Here is a 15,766-nt window from a genome sequence, read left to right on the forward strand (position 1 = left end):
GGTAAGGGTGAAAAAATGAAAATTTGAAGTTGAAAATATTTTTTAAAAGCAAACTCAAATTTTTTTGGGGGATGGGTCAGGGATCGGGATGAAAAAATAAAATTTTGAAAATTGAAAATATTTTTTAAAAATAAACTTAATTTTTTTTGGGGGGGTGGTGGAGGGTGGGGGGTAGGGGTGGATGAGGTAAAAAATAAAAATTTGAAATTAAAAAATATTTTTTAAAAACAAACTTAATTTTTTTTGGAGGGGGTGGGGGACTGGTAGGGGGCTGATCGGGGAGGAGGGGTGGAGGGTCGGGGGTAGGGATGGAGTGGGGTGAAAAAATAAAAATTTGAAATTCGACATATTTTTTAAAGACAAACATAATTTTTTTGGAGGGAGGTGGAGGCTGATGGGGGGTCGTGGGTAGGGGTAGGGTGAAAAAATAAAAAATTGAAATTGAAAATATTTTTTAAAACAAATTATAATTTTTTTTGGTGAGGGGGGTGGGGGATGGCAAGGGTTGAAAAATTAAAAAATTGAAGTTGAAAATATTTTTTTAAAATAAGCTTTAAATTTATTTTTTCAACAAAAAAAAATTGTAATTTAAAATTGGAAGAGAGTTTTGAAAAATGTTTTTCTTAATTTTTGAAAGGAAGTCATTTTTAAGAACAAGATAATTAATTCAAATGATTTTCAGATTCTCTAGTGAAATATTCTTCCAAATTTGAGGCATTTACGCAAACTTGCTGCATATTTCTGTCATACACTTGGTTATGCAGATCAAGATGTTCCACTAGGCCAAGTGAACAATTAGTAATCTAACTCATTTTATTACCTTAAATCAACGAGACAAATACTCCCTTAATTAGAGGGTATGTTGCTCGGACTCTCCAAATATATTGCTGAACCCATGTTAGATCCTTCAAAAATACACTACTTTTGGATGATCCAACACGCAACCATCAACATTATTGAAGTATCCGAGCAACATAGATTTAAGGTCACTTTGATACTCCAAATTCTCTAATTCAAATGTGATCTATAAATTCAAGAACTTTATCAACAATTACTATATTCAAGATCACCATCATTCCCTCTGTCCCAAGTTTACACCCTTAACCAGAGGTCTCAAGTCCAAGCCCGTTGTGAAAAACCAGAAGTAACTAACCTTAATATTACCAGCTTCTTTGATAGCATCAATGATTTTAACTTGATCAGCCAATTGCACTTGACCAACAGTTGATATCACCACATCCACTTGTTTTATAGCCTTCAACAAACTCTCATGATCATACAAATCACCCTGTTCAAAAAAACAAGAAACTAAAATATACTTGCATATACAATTTATTAACAAATGCATCATATAAATATACATACATTAATAATAGTGACACCCAAATTCTTGAAATTTTCAACAATTTTGCCCTTAACAGGATCAGAAATTGTGGTCTCTCTAACTAAAGCAAAAGTTGGGTGTCCAGATTTTGCACTTGCTTCCACTACAAATTTACCAATACACCCTGTTCCTCCAATAATCAAAACTTTGCTTTTCTCAGCCATTTGATAAAATAAAACTTAAAGATTTTGAGTTGAAATTAAAGAACTTTCTCAAGAATTTATTAGTTGTGTTGTTTTGTGTATAAAACATGCTAAGGCAACATCATTTTATGCAATGAGGTGGGGAGCTGTAATTACCAAAATGACCTTGCTGTTCCAACTAGCTGTCTTTATGAATATTGTCTTTGCTTCCTTTGAGGTGCATCAACCTACTACACTGGTCTATTTTTATTTGTTCACCATTTACATGGCATGGCCAATAAATACTTTGTTTTATAGTATTATTCTTTAAATATCAAAATTTAGTATTTTTAGTGCCGTAGATAGATATAAATTATATACCTTCAAAACAAAATGATACAAATAAAATTAGTAGTTTCTATGCAAAAATAACATGTATAAAATGTAGTGACTAGTGCTGACCATATTAAATATGATTCCAAATCATGTCACATATGATTCCAAATCATGCCCAAATCATGTCAGATATGATTCCAAAACATTTAATTTTTGTATTTAATTTAATCTTTTTATCCAATTTTTTTCTCTCTCTCTCTGACGGTTAGTAATTCGTGCCATATTTTGTGGAGTGCTATTAGGTAGTATTAAATTTATCAAATATTCTCTCCTTAAGCACCCACATTCACACGTTTGTTTATTACTCCCTCTACGTTTATTTTGTGGAGTGCTATTAGGTAGTATTAAATTTATCAAATATTCTCTCTCCTTAAACACCCACATTCACACGCTTGTTTATTACTCCCTCTGTATGATACTTTTCATTTTTCGAGAGTCAAATAATTTAAGTTTGACAACGAATTCGCACATGAAATCTTTAAATATTTTGCAATGAAATTTATATATTTGTAAACTATGTAAAAAGTACTATAAGTCACAATAATTGATAATTCAAAATGTTTAAAAGATCTATGAAAAACTTACGGTCAAAGATACACTTGGTTGAATCTCAAAATCCGAAAAGTGCCACATAAAATGGGATGGAGGGAGTATTATTTTTTCCTTTTTTACGTTTTTGTAGTCATTTATTGTTATCATATTAATGTATTCCCTTTTATATAAAGATTTTTATGGTACCAATAAAGTTGGTACATTTATCAATAATTGAGTTATAGTTCCAATAAATATTAGAAATCCTTTTTTCACACGTTTCAATATTTTTTTAATATTTCCTTTTTTGCGTTTTCTAGTCTTTTATTGGGATAATATTAATGTATTCCTTTTATATAAACTAGTAGGGAGGCCCGTGCATCGCATGGGGCACGAAGCTCAATAATTTATGTATTTTGAAATCTTAAATTTTATTTAATGTATAACCTTTTGTCATAAAGGGATAAAATGAAGGTAGTAGTAGTAATTGACAAGAAAAAAAAGTTAATACATAAAGGCTACTCAAATAGATATATCATGTAAAGCATACAAAAATTCACACTGTTAAAGAACTCTCACAACACGTCTTATCTCATAATAATCGCAATACATGAGAAATAATTTTTAAAAGATTGACAGAATCTGTAAGTATAGTTTCGAGTTAATATCTCAAAAGGTCACTCAACTTTCAGAATTTATCTAGTAAAGTCATTAAACTTTGTTTTGTATCATTAAAATCACTAAACTTAGACATTTCTATCAATAAAATCACTCAATCAAATTTATCACTAAAAAAAGTATTGGCATAGCAAAATAATTATTATTTTTATATCATATAAATATGAATCCCACAAATAACTAAAATTAAAGAAATCTCATTAAGAATTTTTCACTTCCTCTCACAGTTTTTTTTAAAAAAAAAATTAAAATGTATGTCCAAACACAATTTTAAATTTCAAAACTTATTTATCAACAATTTTGAAAATTAATTTATTCAAGCTTAAACAAATCTAACGTTAGCAAACAATGGAATTACGAAGGAAAAGTAAGATCTTTACCTATTATATATAGCAAGAAACATCTAAATAAATTACACGCTGAAGAACTTAATTACTAATAATACTTACCTGTTCTATTCTGACATTTGTTTATTGTTTTTCTTCCTGTTTTGGATTTAATTTGTTGTTTTGCTGAAGTACTTGTACTCATTTTTTTTATTAAGGAGGCAAACTAAATATTATGGTATTACAGTAACACCAAAATATGTTTCACTAAGAATTTTTTTTCATTTATTTATTAAATCAAGACATAAACTATACAACAATATCATAAAATATTTATTTCCTTGATTAAGTCTGTCCGAATTTTTTTAATATGTTTTCTTTAATTTTATTTATTTGTGGGTCTGTGTTTACCTGATATAAAAATATACAAGTAATTTATTTTGCTATGCCAATATTTTATTTAATAATAATTTTAATTGAGTGATTTTATTGATAGAAATGTCTAAGTTTAGTGATTTTATTGATACAAAACAAAGTTCAATGACTTTGCTAGATAAATTCTCAAAGTTGGGTGACCTTTTGAGATATTAACTCTATAATATGATGACCCTTTCAGTATATTGCTTTAGTTATTGCACTACTGAGAAATCTATGATTTCTATTCATAATTTTATCAAATCCGGAGTTATCCGGACTCCATTATAATAAAATCAAACCATCGTAAAATTAAATACATCTAGCATATACATATCATTTGTAGCCTAAGTATTTTTTTCATCTAGTAATTGTAAGGAGTGATGCAACTTTGATTTTACATGTGTTCACACTTTTGTATTGCTCTTTGATTTCCTTGGTGTCCACATTGCTTAATGTCTTATTAGAACGGGAGTTGTTTATCCAATTTTAGAACTAGAGCTACCTGTCAACAAAGGTGGAGTATAAGGACTTTTGACATTGACAAAAGTGTTGTAAACCTTGTGATTAAAGGTACTATCAAAGGAAAGAAATGTGTTTTGTAATAGAAAGTGTCAACAATGAGCTAACCTATTGAAAGTTATGTTGGAAGAGTTTCTTTGATTTTTGCAGATAGGAGTGAGCTCATAGAAATTTATAAATCAATTCAATCATAGAACAATATTAAGTAACTAATTTTACAAGATCCAATGAGAAGCATAGGCTATAAAGTGAACATAATTTTTTTTGTAGAACATAATTGTGTTACTTACCTTTCCAAATTTTGTTCATAAGTTTTTCCGTATTCTAATCAAACGCATCTTCTAAATGGACAGTAATCAAATGACCATATTTGAGATCACTACATCAAAAATAATCATTAGCAAAAAATAATTTTTAATTGCCGTTAAATATGTATTTTTAGCGGCAATTAACACTCTTTGTATATGTCCCTAAAGCCTTTAACGACATTGGTTCTAATAGCACTTAACTAATACCGGTAAAGACTTTAACACTCTTTATTAATGTCAATATTTATTGCCGCTAAAAGATATTTTTGTTGTAGTGAATACACCCAGTGAAATTCTTGAATATATAAAAGAAGAAAGTCACTCCATTCACTCGAGTATATAAAAGAAGGAAACTACTCAAAACTTGATAACCACAAATTAAAATTGAACTTCATTTTTTGGGCACCTAGATTTTGATTCAAATATGTAATATATTATGCTTAATATTGTTCTAGTCCAGTTGAAAGCAATATTCAAATTGAATAAATTTCACAGTATTTTGACTTAGAAAGTCATAATAAGCTTGTATGGATCATGCCTTTCCTTGTTGCATGCTAAAATCAGTAAATGATATAAGACCTCTAACTTTCTTAAATTAGTGCATTGTTACAAATTGGAGTAATCCTCTCTTAGCAATTTAGTTTAGGCCACAAGTTTTGAGACTAAAAAAGACATGAGAAATCTAATGTTTTGCAATCGACTTGGCATTTTAAAATCATGTTAGGCAAAGCTTTGTAGTTTAAAGCAATATTTTTTTTTTTAAAAAAAATAATGACTTTATCAATGAGCTTCAAAATGCTATAACAGAAAGGACAATATCTTTATTAGCTTTTCTTAGTATAGTTTAATTAATATTATTTATTATGTCTAAATGTTAATATTTATCCCAAAAAGTATGAATACAGAGCCCAACTGCTATGAATGAAAATATGATTTACTTGATCTATTTTCGCCTTCCTTTTCAATCTTATCTAAGCTTTGTAACTGAAGGCGGCATTGTATGATCTACTTATACGATTTTTACGGCATAATATCTCATTTAAAATGTAGGATTAATGTGTCTACCAATTCTAGAAATGTTTATAGAGATTTAGGCACGATAATAAAATGATTAATCTTCATCTATGAAACACGTGTTTTTCGTGATATATCCCTATTTCTTTTGATTGATCTATTTTCTGTCCTAGCTTTAAGAAAAAATGCTTTGCAAAATGGAAGACCTCATCTGAAATTTTCCCAATGAAAATTAAGCCACCATAGGTATGTTGTATGCACATCCTCTTTCCTTCTTTCTTTCTTATCATTTTAATTGGGGAAAATACATAAAATTCCCCCTGAACTTGGCACGAAAACTTACTTTAGTACTTAAACTACACGAGTGCTTCTTTACCCCCCAATTTAGTTTGAATTGAATTTAATTACCCCTTAAAGAGTGACGTGGCAAAATTTGTATCACCAACTTTTCATAAGCGGGTGAGAAAGGAAAAGACACCAGAAACTGACACATGTCATCTTTTTATTGGATAACATACTTAATAATTTATTTTACTAATTTTTTAATATTTTATTTTGAATTAACTTTTCTCTCTCTATATTTCTTTTTCTGCATCTTCTTCTTCATTTTTTTTTCCATTTTTGTTCTTTTTCTGCATCTTCTTCTTCATTTTTTTTTCTCTTCTCATAACTCTTTCTCTTTTTTATTCTTTTCATTTAGTTCAAGTAAACATTTACTTTCAAATATAACTTCTTCCACATTTTTTCTTCTTCTTTTCTTTTCTATTTTTAATCGTTTCTTTCTTCTTTTTTTTTACAAAATTTTTGGTGTTTGATTCACCCACCATTTTTTACATCAAAGAAGATTATTAGATTTATCAGTTTAAATCGTTTTCAGAATGAAGTTGACTGCCATTAAAAAAAATCGAAGATATTGTTGGCAAAATATTAACTATGGAGATTTCCCCCAATTCATTAATAATTTTTCATTTTTATGCAAATAATTTTTTAAATTTTTGAGGAAGGTGGTATCATATAACTAAACTGAAATGCAATTGAAATTTGAATTATAGTTTGTATATTGAGGAGTAAATTCATTGATTGGTTTAATTTTTGGCTCAATATTATTTTTTTTAAAAATAATTATTATGGAGATTTAAGCAATTAATTAGGAATTTTGTTAATGTACACGTGGACGAATGAAAACGCGTGTGACTCAGCAACACTCAGCCTTCAACTGGGCTGGTGATGGAAAGGTTGAAAAAAATCACTTAAAAGATGTTAAGGGGGGTATATAAACACCCGTGTAATTTAAGTACTAAAGTAAATTTTCGTACCAAGTTCAGGGATTTTTTATGTATTTTCCCTTTTAATTGGCTTTCTTCCACCTAATTCTTTCAACCATTCAAATTTAATAGTATTTGTTTTTGTTGTCTTCACACCTTCTTTTCCGAGATTTAGTTTTACAAACATATTATTTATTAATTTAAATGCATAAGGTGCATTATATGCCTCAAATTAGTTGATAACGAACACAAAATACATGAAAAAGACATAATACATGTAGAAATCAAGAACATTTGCTAACAAACATGTCAAAACTCTAGCACACATATTATACACATTCACCCCAATTTCCAACACTCAACAACAACTGTAAGCATAAAAAATTCATTTGCCAAAACTTTTACAAACACATATTATATGCCTAAAAAGAGAAGTAGGTTAAGAACAACGTAAGTAGATAGAAATATTCTCCTGAAAACAGAGCGATATTCAGCGAGGGAAGAAGAAAGCACTTGTTGTTGGAAAACTATATGCACAGCGGAAGCATACTAGATTCTTAATGCTTACATAAATAATAGATAACCAATATTGTTTATGCTAGACCACATAATCATACTGAAATTTAATTCGATAAATACCTCTTGAAGAATGAACAAATACCTTCAAGCGAATCCCCAAGTTAGACAGTCCTTCAAGTGAATCTACAAGATAGCCATGGACTTCTACAATGATCCCAAGTTCACATCTGAACTCTCTCAATACTTGGGTGGGCAAGTATCGAATAGAAAACTAATCAATCTCTTTCTAGGTTAGGAGAATCTCTATTTATAGAGATTTTTTCCCCAATCCAAAAAGGAGAAGAAAACTCAGTTTTCTTGAAAAACAAGAAAACCCACGCCTACTCCTTTTTTTTCTTCTAAGAAATAGGATTCTGAGTTCTAGTTAAATATGGGCACTAGAGGGACCACACAATTAATTACTGAGGCTTCCTATTATGGAAATAATTCCAAATAATTAATTTGAATTATTCTTACCATAATAAATTACAAATCATTCCACTAGAAATTCGTAATTGCACTCCTCTATTTATATTTCATAATTCCCCATTAAACACTTATGTAATTCCTCATGTTAAGATTTTAGATACTAATCAATAAATTAAATTACTGACGAATTTAACTTAATGATTAATTTCCTTTAGAGCACTACTTAACTTATTTCATGTGTCGGATTCATAAATCCACTTGCAAGGTTTGACATGATGAAAACTTATAAGTTTCTCAAAAAGGCATATCAATCAATCTCTATAACGAGACATGGATTCCATCAACTAACTTATTAGTTCACCAATATATATTATTATCATCCAACTTACCAGGCATATTGACCCATCTCAGAATCTCACCTTTTAATAAATCAAAACGATAATTAATATATACAGATCATAATAGTTATATCAGGATTAAGAATATAAGTACATTTAATAGTTTAGAGAATATGTTTTGTCAGTCAGTCTAAAACAACTATCTCTACTCGGTCCCGTTCAATACATACAAAATGCACTAGCACAAGAAGTTGGAACTATACCGTTCCCATAATCAAGATAAATTACATATAATCTTGTGCTACAATCGTACCGATGGCATGTCCAATTTCCATCCTAGATTGTGAACAAAAAACTTTATACTTATAAGAACCGATGATTTAATCCTCTGTGTATAAGCTAAAACTCTACACACTAAATCATCTACTATATAAGTAAATAGACACCATAAACGAATATATGATCTATTAAAATTGAGCAAATATTTATTCTATAATAAATATTATTTCTTAACACTTGGTTAATAGTATATATCCCAACACTTGTGAAAATTAAGGAGTAAATATCTCAAAGCTCAGTCGAATTATGTTGTAAAGTCATTCAACTTTATTTTGTATCAATAAAATCATTGAACTCTTTTATAAAATTAGTTGATCAAATTTACCATAAAAAACATTTTAACATGATAAAATAAATTAATTGCTCTCCCACAAATCTCAATCTTTTATATGTTATTCTTCTTTTCTGCAAAAATTACAAAAAAATTACTCTCCATTTCAAAAAATTACAATCATGGATCAATGAATTAAGTGTAAGATATGAATTTTTTAAAAAATTATTGGTGAAATTATTTTTAAATATAATACGAACAATATAAAATGGGAAGAGAAGAAAGTGGATACCTCATCACGTTCAGTTTTCATACGTTCCCTCGAATGGGTTCGACTTGCTTCACAAATTTACTAAAAAGTTCAAAATTCATGCCAATTGTTTTTAACTTTTTCATGACTTTTAAATATTTTAAGAAGTTTCTCGTAAATATATTTTAGAAAATAATGATTTTATCTTGTAGAATAATTTTTATGGTAAGTTTGATAGAGTTATTTTATAAAAGAAATATTCAAAGTTGAGTGATTTAATTGATATAAAACAAAGTTGAATAATTTTACAATATAATTTCTCAAAGTTGAATGTCCTTTTGAGATATTTACTCGAAAATTAAGAGAAATTTAACGCTTTTGGAATTATGAGACTGTAAGGGAAAAATGGATCAATCCATAGATAATATAAAAAGCATCTATGTGTTACATATAGTACATGTGTCTTTGTGATATGAGTGAGGTAAGCTTAAGAAAATTACAGATTTGTCCTTGTTGGTCCTTCCCAACTCCCTACATAGTACATGTGTCTTTGTGAAATGAGTGGGGAGTAGTACTTGTTTACTGAAGTGGGCCCTAATACAATACAACTTATATTACCTTTGGTACATCTATTTGATGCTGTGTTAGTCCTATTAACTCCCACTTATATATATGAGTAATATTGAATTTCAAAATTTTAATTATATCACATGACACAAATTTCGGCAGACGAACTATAACACTGATATGCTTCATCTTTCTGATGCCCAAATGGCAATCACTATAAAAAAAAAACTCAAACGGATGTTAGTAATACAAGTATTTCAAGAACACAAAAAATCACGAGGACATAGAAAATGGTAAACTAATGAAATAGAAACAATTGAAGTCAAAATTTTGAAGTGAGCATCATAATATAACACCTATACAATTGCATAGGAAAATTTTAGCCCAAAAAAGACACGTATGGACATTAGAAATAGTCAGTTACCATTTAGTCAATAAGACTACAGAATTCTTATCATTTGTCACATCTTTAATATACAACCTTATAAGCTTTTAGTACCATCCATAATGCAATGTTCGTCCTCAACTGCCATTTCTAAATAAGAGTAAGATTTTTATGGTACCAATAAAGTTGGTACATTTATCAATAATTGAGTTATAGTTCTAAGAAATATTAGAACTACTTTTTTCAGCAGTATATTGATTAACCCTTCAATTTTCTTCATCCATATCTCATTAACCTTGCATCTTCTCCACTTAATCGTCTCTCATTCCAATTCGATGGTGAAGACGCCGCATAAAAGTCCTAGACTTAAATCTGTGGTTGTCATTGATAGCACACCCAAAATTTGTTTAAGACCATCTTTTGAATTGAATGCATTCACTCAATCGCCTGACGAAGTTCGTATTAGAGATGCCAACGAATTCTCTGATAGAATTAATGAGTGTATTGTTATAAAAAAAATGCACTGTGTGTTTGATAAAGCGGTTTAAAAATGATGTTGAATTATGATTTGCTTCAACTTCGCGAACAACAATAATTGTTGATCCGATACTTTTGACTACTTTCATCAAATTATCCAATCAAATTACTTTCCTCTGGATAACATACTGTGTTTATTTTTTCTTGGTGTTGTTGAAATTATTATTGGTTGTTCTGTTCATTTCAGAGTTTAATCACTATTTTTTTGGTTCATTATTTTTGGTGAATATATCGTGTAACCTTAATGGTGTACGTTTGGTTTTGTAATAGAACAATGTGTGATGTTGGTATATAATCCAAACGTTTGAATTTCAATATATGTTGTTAATACCATCATTTTACTCTCTATATATAACTAATAATATGACAGGATTATGTTATATTTACTCCAACAGTATACCAACAACTTTGTTGTATTACTCTAAGTTGTTGTTTGTTTTTTTTTGCAAGTTTTAAGTTGGTATTTAATAAATGCATTTCAACCAAACACGACAATACCAACTACATATGCAGTAAAAAATCATCAATGGGAATAAACTATTGAAGAATAACCAAAGTTGTAATAATCTGCAGTTATCATTCTTAGAAAATTTCAGAAGTTCTGGAAGAAGAAAGAAAAACCAATCAAGAAAATTGCAAAATAATACATCATTGTTAAGTTTGATAAGCAAACTTAGGGCATGTCTTTTTGTTATGTCCTGATGTACCACATTTACTACAAGTGTATTGATATTTTGTTAAAAGAAGTCTTAAGTAGTACACTTTTGTAATCACACCATTGATATTGCGCAAGATATGATATTGTGCTAGAATCATGTTTGTAACTTTGTATATAAATAGTGGATATTTTATCAATTGTAAAGCATAGAAATACAAAATAGTTTTCAACTCTTTTCGGTCTCTGATTTATCAATTCTTATCATGGTATCAAGAGCCTACTTTTTTTTCTCCCTGAAACCACTTTAATTTTCTCCTTATTCTTGTTTAGTTTCTATCGGATATCTCTTGTCTTTCTAATGGAGTCACATTCCCACTGTTCTACTAAGAAAATTAAATAAAAGACTTGTTTTCGAAAATGAAATTAAGTTTTAAAAGAAAAATCGATTTTCAAAGAGAGTCGCCACTTAATTTTTTGAAAGAAATTAAGAAAACTTAAGATTTTCAAAAGATCTAAATAGATTAAAAATCATTTGAATTCCAAATAGGGTTTGGGGTTCAATTTATATTTCGAGAAGGGTTTAAGCATTCGAAATATCCGCTAACGTGAGGTTGACCAACGACTTGACTAAACATTTGACGAATTTTAAAATACTAATTAAATAAAGACAACTCATTTTTTCATTTTTTGAAAGGAAATAAATTAAAGGAATTTTAAAGAAAATAACTCATGTATCAACAAGACAACTAATAAAATAATTCATAAATAAAATAAGTACTAACTAAAATATAAATAGTGAAAATTACAAAAGTGTACTACTTAAGACTTCTATTAACAAATTATCAATATACTTATATTTAATTACAAACTAAGTGTCACGCCCCGAGCCTACACCCTGGACGTGGCCGGCACTCGGAGACCATTGCTGTGCCCCAAGCAAACCCTTGGCCCGGATATTTAACTCAGCGAAAGACTTAACTCAACACAATATAGGTTCATAAAACAACTTAAATGATAAAGTCTGGCCAAAATGGCAACTTATGTCTCAAATAGAATATCTGTAAATACATAGATGAGAGACTCAACTATTGTATGACTTTCTATGAAGCCTCTATAATACTGAGATGGATGTTGGGACTAACCCCACAACATCTTAATAAAGAAAACTAGGAAAGTGAATAAAAGAGTCCTCCGAAATGCAAGGAGGCTCACCACTGACTCTGGAGTGCTCGACTAGATCAACGGCTCGCTGGAAGTTGATCCTGGTTACCTGCGTCTGCATCATAATAAAATGCAGGCCAACTGGCATCAGTACATTGAATGTAAGAGTATGCGAATTAGAAAGATAAACAACAACTTATGCTTGAAAAGAGTGAAGTGGAACACTTACCTTGGCTCTGTACAACTCATGAACAACTGAACTCAATATAAAGCAATAAGACACATGTAATATATATATATATATATAAATCTTGTAAAACAATGTAAACAACTTAGTTCATTAAAGATAAAGCAATAAAAAATTCAACTTTACTTATATATAAAAGTAATATAACTTTAGTGGGAGATTCTTTAATCGACAACACCCACTATGAGCCGTAGTGATGATACAACGTTTTACCTCACGTTGCCCAAGGACCATCATATACCTTGCCGTGATATAGGACTTTACTTAACTTAGTGGATCCACTAGCTTAACTTACGTGATCATCTAAAAAGTATGACCCGTTAAATCCCATGATGGCTACATAGTTCTTATGGAGAATTGAGTTAATATGAACTCGCGTCCCCAATTCGGTGCTTAATACTATTCCCAAAATATACTTTAGTTCATATGTGTTTTAAACACCTTTTTCTTTAGTTTGAGATAATTGCTCAAAGTTTAGCCCAAAGGCTCTCTTGGAATCAATGTTTTCTTTACTGAAAACTAGCCCAAATGATCTTTTGAAAATCATAGTTCCTTACTTGCTCAAATGTGAAAACATTTATAAACTTCCTTGGGAATACTTAGTTCTCTAATAAATTTTGAGAAATGAATTCAGCTCCTTACTCTTTGCTTAACTTGAAACTTGAGCCTTAAAATGAAGTTTAAACGTTTAATAAAGACTTTTGAAAAACTTTAAGAAAACTTTGCTTTGACTTGCTTCTTAACTTCTAGACTTGACTCTTAACTTCTTTGACTTTAATCTTAGCTTTCCTTGAATTGGATTATAGATTCAAGGGCATGATCTCATGTTTGTGGATGATTTCATGATGTTTAGATGTACTTTAGAGTGTTAGAATCGACTAGGAAACATAGGTACATCACTTAGGAACAAGGTGGGGAACTAATGGAGAGAACTGGCATCCCTAGCGCTCTGAGAGGCGCAGGGAGCCAGCCCTCAAACTTCAGAGAAGTTTGACTGGTGCTCTGGCTGGCGCGATACGCCAGAGGCCAAACTTCAGAGAAGTTTTTGTGGTGCTCTGGCAGGCGCGACGCCCCAAACAATGGTTTTTTTACCGTTTCTCATTATTAACTATCTAAAAACACCCTTAATCATCACGATATCCTTCTTATCACAAATCATAATCTTGAATTTATAATTCAAATTCAAGGTAGAGTTAAAAGTCAAGTCTTGTGAGTTCTTCGAGTCATTTCAAAAGTCTTTTACAACTGTTTTAAACTTGTTTTAAGACTTGAACATTGAGTTGAGTAAGAGTAAGAGTGAAGTTCTTTTCTTCAAAAGATTATATGGGAACTAAGTATTCCCAAGGAGTAAATGTTTTCACATTTTAAATAAGAGAGGAAATGCCGATTTCCAAGAGAGCTTTTGAGGTAGTTTTTGAGTAATATCTCAAACCAAAGAAAGAGTTATGTTTTTAAACATATGAGCTAGTTACATTTTGGGAGTAGTATTGAGCACCAATTTAGGGACGAGTTTGAATTTAGATAATTCAAAGTCTCTATAAACCATGTAGCCAACATGGGTAGAAAAAAGTCATACTTTTTAGATGGTTCCTTAATGCTTTTAGTATAGACTAGTGGATCTACTTAGTAGTAGGTTCTATACCCCTGACAAAGTATATGACGGTCCTGGCAGCGTACGGCAAAACGTTGTATCATCACATAGCTCATAGTGATGGTTGTCGATAGAGAATCTCCTACAGAGTTATTTTGTATCTTTATATATACACATAAAGTTTATATTGTATTTTCTAATACATTGAGTTGTTGTTTATTGTTTAAAGTCTTTTCTTTATACTGCATCTATTTACTACTTTATATTGAAATGAGTTGAGTACAGTTGAGACGAGATAAGTGTTTCATTCAGTTCCAGTTCAAGCTTATGTTTTGTTTTAGAATTTCCCTCGCATGCTCGTACATTTGATGTACTGATGTCATTTGGTATGCATCATTTTATATAAGAATACAAAATATCTCTGTGGGAGTTTCTCTAAACCGACAACCATTTTTATGAGCTTAAACGATGGTACATCGGTTTGCCTCACGCTGCCAGGGCCGTCTTATACCTTGCCGGGGGTATATAACCTTACTCACTAAGTGGATGCACTAGTGTATGCTAAAAACATCAATGAATCATCTAAAAAGTATGACCCTTGTCTACCCATGTTAGCTACACGGTTTATGGAGACATTTGAATTATCTGAATTCATAGTTGTCCCCAAATCGGTGCTCGATACGACTCCCAAAATATACTAGCTCGTATGTTTAAAAACATAACTTTTTCTGTGGTTTGAGATTATTGCTCAAAAACTAGCTCAAAGGCTCTCTTGGAATTCAATGTTTCCTCTTTTGGAAATCGGTGTTTCCTCTCTTGTTTAAATGTGAAAACATTTTAACTCTTGGGAATACTTAGTTCCCTTATCATCTTTTGAAGAAATGAACTTCACTCTTACTTTTACTCAACTCAATGCTCAAGTCTTTAAAACATGTTTTAGAACAAATGTAAAAGACTTTTGAAAGACTCTAAGAACTCTTTTGACTTGACTCTTAACTTTCCTTGAATCTGAATTATGGATTCAAGGTTTATGATCTCATGTTATGGATGATCTCATGATGTTTAGACGTACATTAAACTGTAGAAATTAACTAGAAAACATAGGTACGATTCAAGGGAACTCAAACTGAAAGAAGTGGGAAAGGGTAGAGGACCTAGTGACCTGGCGTACTGAGTGGCGCCGGGCGCCAGACCCTGAACTACAGAGTCTGGGTTATGGCACACTGAGTGGCGCGACGCCCCAGTGCCCAACCCACAGACTACGTCTTGGGGCGCTCTGAGTAGCGCAACGCCCCATGCCCAACCCAAAAAATCCCTGAATTTTCTTGCTCATTTTTCAACTCTAAACCTCCTAGATTCGATTGGTTTCTTCCCCAAATACTTAGATTCGAACACACAACCAAAGTATACAAGAATCTACTAAAAAACAACCTATCTCATGCAATTAACTCAAGAACTCCTCAAAACTTCAACAA

The 15,766-nt window shown here is 30.6% G+C and overlaps 1 protein-coding gene across 2 annotated transcripts in view; it reads right to left on the reverse strand.

Annotated features, from left to right (window-relative positions):
* Nucleotides 1-15,766, reverse strand: part of LOC125856342 (phenylcoumaran benzylic ether reductase TP7) — a 48,346-nt gene that overhangs the window by 2,693 nt on the left and 29,887 nt on the right. For both annotated transcript variants that reach the window (XM_049535860.1, XM_049535859.1), the window contains exons 2-3: nt 1,366-1,540; nt 1,154-1,288 (exon numbers count right to left, since the gene is read on the reverse strand). In XM_049535860.1, coding sequence (XP_049391817.1) covers nt 1,154-1,288; nt 1,366-1,540 — 310 coding nt within the window. The remainder of the gene's footprint in view (nt 1-1,153; nt 1,289-1,365; nt 1,541-15,766) is intronic.

Source organism: Solanum stenotomum, chromosome 2 (assembly GCF_019186545.1).
Source record: "Solanum stenotomum isolate F172 chromosome 2, ASM1918654v1, whole genome shotgun sequence".
In the NCBI taxonomy this organism is placed as follows: Eukaryota; Viridiplantae; Streptophyta; class Magnoliopsida; order Solanales; family Solanaceae; genus Solanum; species Solanum stenotomum.